At 36.5% G+C, this 14,682-nt stretch overlaps 3 protein-coding genes across 3 annotated transcripts; all 3 read left to right on the forward strand.

Annotated features, from left to right (window-relative positions):
* The first annotated feature begins 372 nt into the window (after positions 1–372).
* Positions 373–3,419, forward strand: LOC140958632 (putative late blight resistance protein homolog R1A-3). The gene has a single exon (XM_073416153.1). The coding sequence runs from the start codon at positions 396–398 to the stop codon at positions 3,237–3,239; it is 2,844 nt and encodes a 947-aa protein (XP_073272254.1). The 5' UTR covers positions 373–395; the 3' UTR covers positions 3,240–3,419.
* Positions 3,420–3,756: 337 nt separating this feature from the next.
* LOC140958603 (putative late blight resistance protein homolog R1A-3) lies at positions 3,757–7,875 on the forward strand. Its single transcript, XM_073416114.1, has 3 exons — positions 3,757–3,947; positions 4,019–6,928; positions 7,575–7,875. Exons 2-3 carry the CDS (start codon positions 4,118–4,120, stop codon positions 7,599–7,601), a joined length of 2,838 nt encoding a protein of 945 aa, XP_073272215.1. The 5' UTR covers positions 3,757–3,947; positions 4,019–4,117; the 3' UTR covers positions 7,602–7,875.
* A 618-nt stretch (positions 7,876–8,493) lies between these two features.
* LOC140958303 (serine/threonine protein phosphatase 2A 55 kDa regulatory subunit B beta isoform-like) lies at positions 8,494–14,498 on the forward strand. The gene is made up of 14 exons (XM_073415703.1): positions 8,494–8,709; positions 8,793–8,896; positions 9,254–9,361; positions 9,468–9,587; positions 9,972–10,160; positions 10,272–10,363; positions 10,651–10,769; positions 10,997–11,120; positions 11,212–11,335; positions 11,681–11,749; positions 12,325–12,416; positions 12,511–12,588; positions 13,215–13,291; positions 14,106–14,498. The coding sequence occupies exons 1-14, from the start codon at positions 8,604–8,606 to the stop codon at positions 14,222–14,224; spliced, it is 1,521 nt and encodes a 506-aa protein (XP_073271804.1). The 5' UTR covers positions 8,494–8,603; the 3' UTR covers positions 14,225–14,498.
* Positions 14,499–14,682: the final 184 nt, after the last annotated feature.

Raw genomic sequence — 14,682 nt, forward strand, 5'->3', positions numbered from 1 at the left:
GGTCTCACGGGTCTACCCGACCCCGTTTCGTATTCGAGATGGGGCGGGTCCGAATAATATTTAACTGGGGTGAGGCGGGTAATGGGTCAGAGTTTTCTTCATGGGGCGGGTCTTGGGTTTAGTCATATCCGCCCCATTGACACCTCTAGAAAAATTATTACTTTTATGCTAAGAATATCTCTTATTTGGGTCATCCATGAAAAAATATTACTTTTTATGATAAGAGTATTATTTTTTAGTGTGAATATCGGTAAGATTGACTCGTCTCACGGATCGTGTCATAAGAAACCTGATGAATTTATATTTGGTAGACCGTCCTTTTTTTCCGTCCACTCCAATAAATTGAGATTTATAGGTTCGAGCAATTTTGTTTCTGCAACTGAAAGAGAGCGGCCATGGCATTTGCTGCTCTAGTTTCTCTCAAACAGACTCTCGAGCAAATCTTGTTGCAGCCTCATCAGTATTCGAGACCTTTCGAGAAGCAACGTATCGAGGATTTCCATTCAAAACTTGAATACTTGCTGGATTTTCTTGAAAATACACCCCTTGAAATCGATGAAAGAACAAATTCTTTCGAAATAAAAATAACAGCTTCTGCCTACCGAGCACAGGATTTCTTTGACCTCCATCAAACCAATCTGTTGGGTCCCGTTAATGTATCTCAATTCAAGATTCATGCAATAAACTCTCTCCGAACATACATCGCTGCAATAAATGATATACCCGAGTTAGTTTGTCAGCACGAGTTCGCCCTCAGTCGCATCTCTCAACTAGAAAAAGACGACTTCCAAAACATGGAGGAGGAGTTCGATTCCATATTGGAAGATGCTGCAAAGATAAAAGAACTACCAGGGCTACTCATGGTGGAAGAAAGTGATTTCCGAGCTTCAAATTCTTCAAGTTCAGGTTCGTCAAAACTAGGTTCGAGTAGCAACAATCCGATAGTGGGATTTGAGGAACAATTGGTGCAAATTAAGGATCGGCTTACTGGGGAACCGGACAAGCTAAATATCCTCCTCTCATTAGTAGGAATGGGAGGTATTGGTAAGACAACTCTTGCTACGAATGTTTATAAGGATCCGTGTGTTGCATGTCACTTCGACATTCGTATTTGGGTTACTGTATCTCAGTCATATAGTACGCGAGAAATCATGTTACATGTCCTAGATTCGATGGACAAATTGACAGATAAAATACGAGGAGAGACTGAGGATCGGTTGGTTGTTTACATACACAAAGCCTTGAAGGATAAGAGGTATCTTGTGACCATAGATGATATATGGGATACTAGAGCTTGGGATTTATTGAAATTCTCATTTCCAAATGACAATAATGGAAGTCGGATCATTTTAACGACTAGACTGCGGGATGTGGCTACTTATGCTGAATCTTCTGAAACCTATGATATTCCTCTTTTAAGTACTGAACAATGTTGGACTCTGCTTTGTGCTAAGGTTTTTGGTGGTGAATCTTGTCCTTCCGAGTTACAAGAAATCGGGATGAAAATCGCCCAAAATTGTGGAGGCCTGCCTCTTTCTGTCGTGGTGATTGGTGGGCTTCTCTCCCAGGTGAAAATGACACAAGATGAATGGAGAAAGGTTGCAGCAAATGTAAGTTCACTTGTGTCTTCAAGTGGTGATCAATGTTCAGAGACATTAAGGTTGAGTTACAAGTACTTGCCTCTTCGTTTGAAGGCTTGCTTTCTTTATATGGGCGTTTTTCCAGAAGATTATGAGATCCCGGCTTCAAAACTAGCAAATTTATGGGCTGCAGAGGGATTCTTGAAACAAGATCGACTCAACTGCTTGGAAGAGGTGGCCGAGAGGTGTTTAGAAGAGCTCGTTGAAAGAAGCTTGATTTCACCTTATAAACGAAACTATGAAGGTAAGATCAAAACATGCAAAATTCATGATCTTCTACGACATTTTTGTGTCAAAGAAGCGAACAAGGAGAATTTTCTGTACGTTGCAAAAAGATACGCAAATGTGTTACCATATATTTCACACAGTCAGCGCCGTACAATCATTCATCCGACGACACTCAAAGGTCGTGCTGATTTTTTATACTCCACACCATCACTTTCATATGCCCGTTCGTTCATAATCCTAGGAAAACACGATTTGTCCTCGCCTCTTTTTCTAAAGTTTAGACTACTCAGGACACTAGATGCCAGCCAGGTAAGCTTCCTTGAATTCCCATTAGAAATCTTAGAACTTTCGAACCTGCGGTACATTGCTTTCAAATACAAAGGGAACATACCCGGATCAATATCCAAGCTCTTGAATCTTCAAACTTTGATTATTAGTCAAGATTATCACTTGTTCGAAAGAAAGGTCGAATCTTATTTACCCGTAGAGATATGGGACAAGCTTCATTTGAGACACGTCCATTTCTTGCAAATTTCTTATCTTGATCCAGCTGATGCACCACTGATTCTCAAAGATCTACAGACTCTTTCAGGAATAAGGAATTTGAAATTCACTTTGGATATGTTAAATAGAATTTCAAACATCAGGGAACTAGAAATTACATACGATCCTCTCAGTTGGGAAAAAGGATTTTTGTACTATCACCTTGAGAATCTTGTCCATCTAGACAAACTCACAACATTAACAATCAATTTATGGGTGATTTTTGGTTTGAACATGACCTCGGGACTAAAGTATTCGTTTCCTCCGTCACTTGAAAAGTTGAGTTTAAGAGGATGTGAGATCCCATGGCACAATCTGTCTATTATTGGTTCGTTGCCTAATCTTCAAGTGCTGAAACTTAGAGAACATGCTTGTCAAGGTCCGACGTGGGAGCCGCATGAAGGCGAGTTCTGTAAACTAGAAATGTTGGTACTTGAAGAACTAGACTTGATGAATTGGAGAGCTGATTCTGAACATTTTCCGAGGATGCAGCGGCTAGTTATTCGAAATTGTCGGAACTTGGTGGAGATCCCATCTGGGATCGGGGAAATTTCGACGCTCACGAGGATTGAGGTGGATAATTGTCGTGAATCTGTAGTGGTTTCAGCAAAAGAGATATTGGGGATGCAAGAGAGCTTAGGAAATGATGGGTTTCAAGTAGTTTGCTCTATGTTCGGGAATATGTACTTCAATGGCTCTGTCATGAAGCAGAAACACTGGGATATGTTGGGGCCAAAAAAGCCTGTACTGCGTGGACACGCAGATCCCTGGAACAAAGCAACCATAGTTCTAAATTTTAACGAATCAATTTCTAAATTAAATATGTAGTTTCTATTTGGATTGCGTTGTTATTCATCTTTAGAGTAACAAAGTGAGAGTTTAATTTATTTGGCATGACGAGTTGAATTCTTTGTACCTAAAACGATAGTCGTCTTCCAAAATACAACGACCACTATTTCTAGATAGTTATACTGCCAATCTCAAAATTTTCAAGTCACAAAATATTTATAGCTTCAGCAAGTCACTTAATACGAAAAAAATAGATTTGGATCCTCTACTGTGTTTTAAATACAGCACTTAGTGTTGTGCACTTTTTACACGAGATGATCACATGATCATCTTGTGGACATAACACCGTATGAAATAAATTTTTTCAGATTAAACGAGATGATCATGTGATCATCTCGTGTAGAAAAGTGCACATGTGAACATCACACCGTATGTGATAAATTTAAAAAGTTGTTAGATTAAACGAGATGATCATGTGATCATCTCGTATAAGAAGTACACAGTACTTGGTAGATAATCCAAATCCGAAAACAATACATCTCTTGTTCTTTCAGCTTTAATTCTTTTAATTGGAACTAACATGTAAACTATTTGACATATAATTAAGTTGAAATGGTCTTTTGCCAAAAACATAGAAAGGGCAAAAAGCAGATCCTACTCCCGCGTTTGCAGACGTCATTTGAGTTCTCAGAGTCTTTCTTCAGAAGTTGTTGCTGTTGACTTATAAATGAAACGACATTGGGTTAGGTAAATTCAATAAACTATAAGCAATATGTAAGTTATATAATGTATTTTACTTCATAGTTTTTGGATTCCAGGCTATTGATGATGTGTTATACGATGCATGTGGGAAGTTCTTATCTTTTTCACATTTGATAGGCAGCCAGTTATTGGGTAGAGGAGATAGGATACCAGCCATGGCATATGCAGCTCTGAATTCTCTTGCCATGACACTCGATCAATATTTGCAAAACCCAGATCCCTATTCAAATATTCATGTTGAGAAGAGACTTATTGAATCTCTCCTTCAAAAAATTGAGTTCTTGCTAGTGTTTTTAAAAGATTCATCTGATAAAAGCAGTGAAAAGCTGACCTATTTGGGGAAAAGAATAAGAGATGCAGCCTATGAAGCTGAAGATATCATAGATTTGCAACTAATCAATCATTCTCCTTCGACACGATGCTCTTCTTTCTGGATTAAGGCAATAAATTGTCTCTTGCCACTGTTTTCTGGGCTCAAAAAAGATGTCCCTGAGCTCGAGAGTTACGAGAAGGAGATGAAGCTCAGGGAATGCGTTCTCAAGCTGGAGAATGAAGACATGAGGAATATCGTTGAGGAATTTGATTCCATAACGGAGGAGGTGAAAATGTTTAGAGACGAAATGAGCTCTGACGTCCTAGAAGAAGTTGATTCCGCAATGGAACATGTGCCAAAGATTGACAAATTTGGCCTATATGATTTGCAGTCTAGGAGTTCTCTGAGGGCAAGTGGATCAAAACGTGCTCCCGATCCCTATAATTTAGTGGTGGGATTTTCTGATGACTTGATGCAAATTAAGAATCACCTAACTGAAGATTCTTCCAAGCTCGAAGTCATCTCAATAGTTGGGATGGGGGGAATTGGTAAGACCACTCTTGTAACAAGTGTTTACAACGATCAATATATCATCTATCATTTTGATATGCGGGCATGGGTCACTGTATCTCAGTCATATCATACTCGAAACATCTTGCTGGGTATACTGGGTTCGGTGACAAGGTTGACAGATAACATAGATGAGGAGACAGATGATCAATTAGGTGATCGTCTCTACAAAACTTTGATAGGTATGAGGTATCTCGTTGTTATAGATGATATATGGTCTATTCATGCTTGGGAATACATGAAAAGGATATTTCCAGATGACAATTCCGGAAGCCGAATCATCTTGACAACTCGGCTTGCTGAAATTGCTGCATATGCCAGCTCTTCCGGATCTATTCATCAGATGTCTCTCTTAAACATAGACAATAGTTGGAGTCTACTTTGTTCTAAGATTTTCGGTGAACAACCTTGCCCTTGGAAATTGAGAGAAATTGGGGAGAAAATTGCATTGAAATGCAAAGGACTTCCCCTTTCACTTGTGGTGATTGGTGGACTACTATCCAAGACAAATATGACACGAGGAGCGTGGTATGAGATTGCACGGAATGTAACTTCAATTGTGACTTCAAGTGATGAATGCTTGGAGATACTGAAATTGAGTTACAACTACTTGCCTCAACATTTGAAGGCTTGCTTTCTTTATATGGGTGTTTTTCCTGAAGATTATGGGATCTTGGCTTCCCAAATCACCAAGTTATGGGTTTCAGAGGGTTTCATAAAACAAGATCCTTGTGGAAGTTTGGAAGTGATCGCAGAGCGGTGTTTGGAGGAACTTGTCAAAAGGGGTATGGTTTTAGTGTCTAAGCATGATTCTGAAGGCAAAATCAAATTGTGCATGGTCCATGACCTCTTACGTGATATCTGTGTGACAGAAGCAAACAAGGAGAAGTTTCTACATGTGACGGAATGGTATGTCAATATATTTCCAGAAAGTTCATATAGTCAGCGACGAATAAGCATTCATCGCAACAATATGAGTGACTATCTTTTTAGATCCACACCGTCAATTGCATTTAACCGTTCCCTTATATTTATTGGACAACACAATATTTCCTCGAGTGTTTTCTTAAAGTTCAAGCTACTAAGGGTTCTGGATGCTATTAAAGTACACTTTTATAAATTTCCTTCAGAGATTCTGGAACTTTCGAATCTGCGGTACGTTGCTTTGAGTTTGAGGTACAAGGGAGATATACCCGCATCAATATCCACACTCTGGAAACTAGAAACACTAATTATTTGTCAGGAATTTGATATGTTAAGGTTTAAAGATATACCAGTGGAAATTTGGAAAATGCAACACTTGAGGCATGTAGAGTTAACAAATGCTTGTTTTCTTGATCCCGTTGGTGCACAATTTGATATCAATGAGAAACTTGTAAGCCTTTCGTGCTTACACACATTGGTAGGAATTATGAATTTGAGATTCACTGATAATATGTTGAAAAGGATTCAGAACGTTGAGAAACTGGTAGTTTCATATGTGCCTTCTGTCTGTTTGGGAGAAGGGTGGGCAGAATGTCATTTTGAGAATATGATCAATCTACATCATCTCAAAACTTTGAAATTCCAAGTATACCCTTCCGCTTTTATCATCAGCTCCTGTCCAGCATTGAAGTTGAAGCTTGCATTCCCACGGACTCTTAAAATACTGACTTTAAGTGGATGTGCAATGCCTTGGCATGATTTGACAATTGTTGGTTCATTACCCCATCTTGAAGTACTTAAATTGAGAGATCATGCATGCTTGGGGCCCGAGTGGGAACCAAACGAAGGGGAATTCTGTCGACTAAAACATTTGGTTCTCGAAGGTACAAACTTGAAGCACTGGAAAGCTGATCATGAAAGCTTTCCACACCTTCAGCGCCTCATTCTTCGGATGTGCTATGAGTTGGTCGAGATACCTTGTGGGATGGGAGAAAGTCCAACTCTTTCTGTGATTGAGTTGTTTGATTGCAAAGATTCTGCCTTGACTTCAGCACAACAAATACTGGAGATGCAGCAGAGCTTGGGAAATGATGATTTTCAAGTTGTGGTCAATTCTAAATGGAAAGACAATAGTTCAATTCGCTTTCTTGGTCCAAAGGTACAATTCTCTCTTGTCTCGACTGCAGTACCGATCAAAAAGATTGTTGTACCCCTGATCCCATTGATAACGAGTGGAAAGATTTTTTTATGAATTGTTTCTATCTACGGCCAATCTATGTGTGGTAGAAGAAAAATGAAATGGAGTTTTTTGGAACAGTAGAAAACTAAATCAACTTGGTCATTTAGACGAAAAAAAAAAGTGTTAACTACTTCAAATAGTCAAATCAAGAAGTTACAATTGGTCAAATGAAAGAAAAAGATTTAAGGAAAATCCATGGACCGACCCCATCATCTCCACCCCGTAGGAACTACGAGAACACCCCAAGGGCGCCTTCGGCTCAGTTTGGTGAAATACGTCAGTTAAAGTCTATCGAGAAAACCAACTTCATCAAGTTCATTTCCTCAAACTCTTGGTAAAAGCTTCCTTGATCTGTAATGAACTTTGACCAATTTGAATGAAGATACTTTTACTTTCAGGTTTAAAGGAATTAAGCTATGTAGAAAGCAATCACCTTCATGTGAAACATTGCGAAAACACTTGTCGAGGCCTAAATAAGACTGCATAAACAAACTTTCATGCTATCCTTCCAGATATCAAAATCCAATCTTTGCTGACTTTTTAGGCTTGTTTCTCATTATTGCAGTTTTATCAGTACAGTACCCGTGGATAAAAGGAGATTGATCTCTTGTAATGGACTCTCTGAAATTGATAATGACCATCATTTGACTTGCAATTTGTAGAGTTCCAAGACTCAGAATTATAATAACAGAGACTGTAAGTTGTTGGTCGAGGAAGAATAAAGGAGCTATGTTTTATCCAGAGGAGTAAGGTAGAATGGGTTAGAAAGTTTGCCAGAAATTTTATATTTTTGGTTGCGAGATTGTTAGAATTTGTATATTTTGGAATTGTTTTCTTCATATTTTAGTGGACTTGCAAGGATTTGTCATGACATTATTTGTCTATATCAAACCCAACTATAATATAATATAATATAATATAATAATTTATTATACGATTTTAAAATTTTATAAATATTCAACGTACTTATTAAAATTCACATATATCTTATTTGATATAATAATGTGAATTGCTAGTTTAGATATGATATTTAAAATAATATTGTTTTGTCATAAAATACTAAAACTAAATCAAATATAGACTTGAAATTTTAGCAGTGTTACAAAGACAAAGTTTTATAATTTAACGGAGTAGGTCTTTTATAAGACGGTCGCACGGATCTTTACTCGTGAGACGTATCAATTATGTCCATATTTACAATAAAAATTAATATATTTGACATAAAAAGTAATATTTTTTCGTGAGTGACCCATGTAAAATATCTGTTTCATAAAATTACCTCGTGAGACCGTCTCAGGACAATATCTTGATAAAAATCTTTGACAATTATATTTCCATCTGTTTTTTAAAAACGTAGTTTAAAATTAATTAATGAATTTCGTTTTGAAATTATTTATTATTTAATTAGAAAATAGGTGATTGAGAAGTGGGGTCCATATCTACTTGCCATATAAAGTAAGAAAGCAATGTGCGTTTCAGTTGAATAACTTTCCAGAAATCGAGTGGATAACGGAAACCACCGTTGAATTTCCACTCCACTTCAGCTACCGCCGGCGGTTGTGCGATGTCGTTTTGAGGCTTCAGCCGAGCCACGATGAGCTTTAGTTTCAGATCCTCTAACGTTTCCTCTCTCGCTGTTTCCGAGTGGAAGTTATCTCAAATCTTCGGCGATAAACTACCCGGAGAAGAATTGCAAAATAGTAATTTTACTTCTTTTCATCCATCTTTCTTCAAAAACTTGGTTTTAATATTATCACTGTCTGATGTTTTTGTGCATTTTCAGTTGATATTATAACTGCAGTTCAATTCGACAAGAGTGGTAATCACCTTGCTGTAGGCGATCGCGGTGGTCGGGTCGTAATTTTCGAGAGAACAGATGGTAAAGAGGTGTGAATTTTTTCCTTTTTTTTGGTCTGTTTTATCTGGTAAGGAAGTTTTGGTATTTAACGACAGTAGTACAATTATGCAGGCGTGATTTATTTTGGTGCTGTTTAAAGCGATGGCAATGATTGATGTGGCATAATGTTGACGACTTGTGTGAAATGTTTTATTTAATCAAAGTTACTCTCTTGCTAGAAATGTTTTTTTTTTGGTTGTTGAACACACAGAGTGATTACATAAGAAATTGGAGTTATCTTTGGATCGCAAAAGTTATTGAATTTGTAAAAACTATGAAAAGCATGCTGCTTTGAAGACATTGTCGGTTTCATAGTAGCTAATTATTTGTTCTCACTGGTAATGCAGGAGTCGCTAGAAGGCACTTCACGGGATGAGTTTGAGAAAACTGATTTTATTGTTTCGCGGTATCCAAAATTTCGATATAAAACTGAGTTCCAAAGTCATGAGCCAGAGGTATGTTCCATAACTTGTAATCTATTAAACAATTAATGTGTTGGAATGCTTATTTTTGGTGATGTTGATTTAACACTGAATTTTTTTGACTATACATGTTTTACAGTTTGACTATTTAAAGAGCATTGAAATTGAAGAAAAGATCAACGAAATCAGGTGGTGTGTGACACCTAATGGCTCATTATATATTCTATCGACAAATGACAAGACTACTAAACTATGGAAGGTACAATTTTCTTTTAACATTATCAGTAAAAGTGTATTGTCTGATGTTCTCTGGTGCTGTAAAGTTCCAATCTTGATTCTCTAAAGATTTGTTCTGAATTGTAATGAGTTTAAAAATTTTTAATCTTGTGAGAACCGTCAAATGCGTAAGTCTTAACAAACTGACAACTTCCACTGTAATCTTTTGTTGATATAATGAGGTATAAGATAATGGTGAGTTACTTCAGATCCTCAATGTCTTCGAAACTAGTATAGTAATTTCCTGTCAGCTCAATTGATCAGCATTGTAGAGTGGCAGCTACAGTGAGTTGCCTATTGATATTCATTTACACCACTTTGTTTTTTGTCCTTTCCGGCCATTTTGTTAATTCATGCCTAAAGGCAGGTCAAGGAACATAAAGTAAAGGAAGTAAAAAAAATGGATATCAGCCAACACATATCTTCAGAGAATTCTCTGTTGGGTGAAAGAAGTTTTATTAATGGGGAAAGTGAATATATTGCCAATGGCCATTCTTTGGAATGGAAAGAGAACGTGGTGAATGGTGTATCATCGTTCAATGGAGTACATGCCAAGGTATATGTTAATCTCAATTTGGCATCTGATCGTCTCAATAAGAGTATTCATCATAGGATGTGTGTGCTTCATTGTGATATGTGGTTTATATATAGTTTGTTTCGTTTCTAGCTAGCATGCTTGGCAGATTCTACTCGTGCGATGTGTCGAAAAGTTTATGCGCATGCTCATGATTTCAATACGAACTCTATCTCAATCAATAGGTATACTCTTTAGCCTTTGTCTTTCTAGAAACCTTTTTTATGTTTTCTATTTTAATTTGGCATTGGTTAAACTATGTAACTAGTGTGTTGACGTAGCGTAAGCCTATAATAACAAGGGATTTACCTATTGATCCAGGAAAACTATCTTTAGTAATCATAACCATGCTTGTATTTATAGAATGGACTTACAATCATTAAATCCATAAAAAAATTTCCGAAATTTGTTGTGTAACATTATTGAAACAACAAATCTTTATGGCTATTGAGTTTCTCTTATTGTTTTACAGTGATGGGGAGACATTTATTTCAGCAGACGACCTAAGAATAAATTTGTGGAACCTTGAAATTAGCGATCAGTGTTTCAATATCATTGACATGAAACCTGAAAATATGGAAGCTCTTACAGGTATTTTTTAGACTCTGTCTCCATTTATCTTGTCATTTTTTAAGTAGAGTAGCCTGGATTAATAGGAGTGAGGAAGATTTCATTTCTAAGTGTTCCTTCTTGTTTTATTGGAGCAATGGTTTACAAACATATTCCCAGTAAAAACCAAGGAATTATGGGCATTGACTATTCTCACGGCATTTGCCAACTAGGAGGAATAATTTGATCTTCTTGTGATATTTTTTTAGAGGTGATCACTTCAGCAGAATTCCATCCATATCACTGCAATCTGATGGCTTACAGCAGTTCTAGGGGATTTATTCGGCTTGTGGACATGAGGTTATCAGCATTATGTGATCACAGCGCAAAGATGTGAGTTGTTGCCGTTCTGCTTAATCGTTTGTTATTGTGACTATAACAGTTGTAGCTTTATGTTTTATAACATTTGAATGTAATTTCATAGATTGAAAGATGAGGAGTCCCATGGACCAAAATCATTCTTCACAGAGATTATTGCAGCGATAACTGACTTGAAGTTTGCAAATGGTGGAAGGCATATTTTATGCCGCGATTTTATGAATCTGAAAGTAAGTCTTCCCCTTCTATATGGCTCCGGACTGAGATTCAGCCACACTTTTAATTTGGTTTAATGTTTTACTTGCTTTTTCCTCGTTAAGAGTTTATGCCTTCCCGTAATGATTCCACCTGGTGAGCTTGGATTGACATATGATGAAATCTTATATTTTTCCCCTCAATTACCGAAGTGTTGTTTATCTCATTTCCTTGATTCAAGTCGATGTTTGGATGTTGCCTCTTCCTCTCTCCTTCTAATGTTTAATTTTAAATTTCGAAGTAGATAAACGGTTTGCATTAAAAAATGTTATATTTTGTTGATATTTGCATCTCACCTTTCCTTCTCTGTTTTGTGTAAGCTTTGGGATATGCGGATGGATACCTGCCCGGTGGCTACATATAGGATTCATGAGCACCTGAGGCCTAAGGTCTGTGTCTGCTGAATTATTCAATACCTTTTCTCTCAGTTTCTGTTGTTACATCGTTTGAGTGATTAAAATGCTATAGTCCTTTTATTAAATTTTTATAGCCTCTAATTTATAAATAAAATGGCAGACTAATTTTTAATCAACGTGTCTGGTAGATATGAACACTTGCTAATACAAGGATTTACATTGTTACCTTATTTCAGGTGTAGCTTTTAGTATCATTGCTGATTTATATCTAGCAGAAAAATAAAATAAATACAAAATTAGACTGTTGGAGATAATGATTTGTGATGTCATTGGCAGGCAATTTACTTCAATAATCTTCCATCCATTGAATTTTCACGAGCTTTGTGAGGGTTCTAAAACCCAACACTTGGTACATTTTACACAAGAATTGTGTCATGCTAAAACACTTGTTTTGCATGTAGATTCAAATGTAACGACTGAGCTATAATTTTTATTTATGTAAAAGGAATTTTTTTTTTATATTTTCCTTCTGTTGTTGCTCTTGACGGTTATATACAGTTGTTATTTTCTCCATCTTCCACTGATGCATCACTGTACGGATTTTACAGTTGTGTGATATGTATAATAATGATGCAATTTTTGACAAATTTGACTGCTGTCTTGCCGGAGACAGGCTTAACTTTGCAACCGGATCATACAGGTTAGCCTTTCTGGCTGAAACATATGTTCCAGTCTGTTTGTTTTCCATCATACTGTGTTTCTATGCTCACTATAAATTAATGATTCTTTATTAGCAATCATCTGCGCATATTTTCATATGGTATTGGAAGTGAAGAAGGTACAACCATAGAAGTTGGCAAAAATCCAAATTGGTATCTCACTATACTCTCCCCAAATTCTATTTGATTTTTTCCAGATAAAACTTACTCTTGTTTTCCATTTAGCACATGGTGTGTGCTATGAATGAAACTATACCCCCTATTGAAAGGCGTATAATAACCTTTATGAGGATCTTGAATGGTCCCTAATTTATCATTTGTTCATTGTCGTGTTTTCATTCCTTTGGCTTTTATTTGTGAAATGTTAATCACAAAATCAGGAAGTTATAGATCCAAATCTGTTCTATTGGATCCTTTTTGGTGGAAAAACATGATCTCTCATTTTCAAGAAAGAAACAATGGAAGCTATCAAGCATCCTACTGAGTCAGCAAACGTGTCTAACATTGACCAACTCACCGCAGGAACTTGAGCAAACGTGTCTAACATTGCATAGTCCTAAACGTGAATTCTTGTTGCTATAGGTCCAAACTATATCTGGTATTTTGCATGGTGTGTCCACTTTATTTTTCTTAGTATCATAGTAATATGTATATTTGGGATGAGGACTATGCAAGTTTTGTCCCCCGTTACTTCTGCTATCAAAATCCCATCGTACACTACTGTTGATTATAAGCTCCTGATACCCTTGATATTTTAAAAGAACCATATTTTGTTGCAGGAAATCGCTCCTCCGACCTTCGTCAAGACTCCGACGATCATCATTAAGCAAATTGAACAGAGGATTTTCGAGACAAGGTGCTATATATTCTCTTGTTCGGGTCCTTTTCGCACTGTCATTTTCTTTAATCCGTTCTAACCGTGAACAAAACTTAAATGATCTCTTAGCGACTAGAACCAAACCAAGAAGTTGCGGTTCGGTTCGATTTCTTCAAGATAAAAATCGAAACAGAAACTGTACATTCATATTTAGTTTACTATCCCAATATATGTTGGCAATTTAATTTTAATTTAAATTGTTTGATTTATTTAAATTAAGATCAAGTATTAATATTTTTGATATTAAAATAAAATATCAATATTTTATATTAAAGATTATTGAATGATTAAAACTAATTAATTTCATTACATCACGGGCCGTATCATTTTCTCTTGATTATTATAACTTTTAAAAGATAACATTCACTTCAAATTCATAACAAATACTCCCTAATTTTAACATTATTATCTTGATCACTCAGAAACGCTACCAGGTTTTTTTCCCTGGATGATTAAAATTTAAAGAAATAAACTTCAATTGAATAATAACCTAAAAGGAATTGGATGTACAATCGATCCATGTTCAAGTGGTTTAATTGTGAGTTCACCTTCCATTGAAACAAGAGCCACCGATTCCAAAATAAGAACCGTTAGCTTTTGGCATTGATTTCAGATATTTAAAGGAGGTAAAACCAGAAGCAGTTCCCATCACAAATAATTTGTTTTTTTTTCTCTCGAAATTTAAGATGTTTGTTTGCCCTCGAAATTTGCATGCTTCATTTTTCTCGGATTAAATTGCGCTCTTGACCTTGAGCTTATTGAGATTGCTCTTGACACGATTGGGCTAGTGCAGGAAGTAACGAGTTTGGTTTTGATTTCAACTCCAAGTTGCTGCATATGGCGTGGAATCCAACAACCAATTTGATTGCTTGTGCTGCCGGAAACGCCTTGCTTATGTATCATCACGCCTGATGTAAATAGATTTTTTAGGATTTGCCGATTTCGATGGTTGACGGAGCTAGATTAAATTATAGGTCCCGGGAACTCTACAGGAAGCTAGCATCATGAGAAAATTATAAATTTTCGTGTATAACTTTTCTCATCATGTAATCAAGCCTCTACAATTTTTGGATCTGCCCCCACCCCGAGCCCAACCCTGCATGCCGCAACTGTATATCAATCGGCTTTTAGTGGATTCTATAAAATTGTCACGTTTGGTGTTTGATTTTGTAACAAGTTAGGCATGTTCAAGTTGTTTTGTTACTTGCGAAGCTATTAGTTTCTTTAATTTAAGTAGAGAAGGTGATCTTATCTGTGAGCTAATGAGTCAAAATTAAGGAGAGACGCACCTGTAATGTTTCAAGTTGTTTTGTTACTTGCGAAGCTATTAGTTTCTTTGAGTAGAGAAGGTGATCTTATCTGTGAGTTCA

The sequence above is a fragment of the Primulina huaijiensis genome, chromosome 15 (assembly GCF_012295235.1).
Source record: "Primulina huaijiensis isolate GDHJ02 chromosome 15, ASM1229523v2, whole genome shotgun sequence".
NCBI classification, from domain to species: Eukaryota; Viridiplantae; Streptophyta; class Magnoliopsida; order Lamiales; family Gesneriaceae; genus Primulina; species Primulina huaijiensis.

Bases quoted from the DNA above. Each gene is read 5' to 3' on its own strand.
- LOC140958303 (XM_073415703.1), top strand. From the start codon at position 8,604: ATGAGCTTTAGTTTCAGATCCTCTAACGTTTCCTCTCTCGCTGTTTCC. The intron at 9,588-9,971 runs GTACAATTTTCT...GCCTAAAGGCAG, and splicing joins AGACTACTAAACTATGGAAG to GTCAAGGAACATAAAGTAAA. The intron at 11,336-11,680 runs GTAAGTCTTCCC...GTTTTGTGTAAG, and splicing joins GCGATTTTATGAATCTGAAA to CTTTGGGATATGCGGATGGA.
- LOC140958603 (XM_073416114.1), top strand. From the start codon at position 4,118: ATGGCATATGCAGCTCTGAATTCTCTTGCCATGACACTCGATCAATAT. The intron at 6,929-7,574 runs GTACAATTCTCT...TCATTATTGCAG, and splicing joins TTCGCTTTCTTGGTCCAAAG to TTTTATCAGTACAGTACCCG.
- LOC140958632 (XM_073416153.1), top strand. From the start codon at position 396: ATGGCATTTGCTGCTCTAGTTTCTCTCAAACAGACTCTCGAGCAAATC.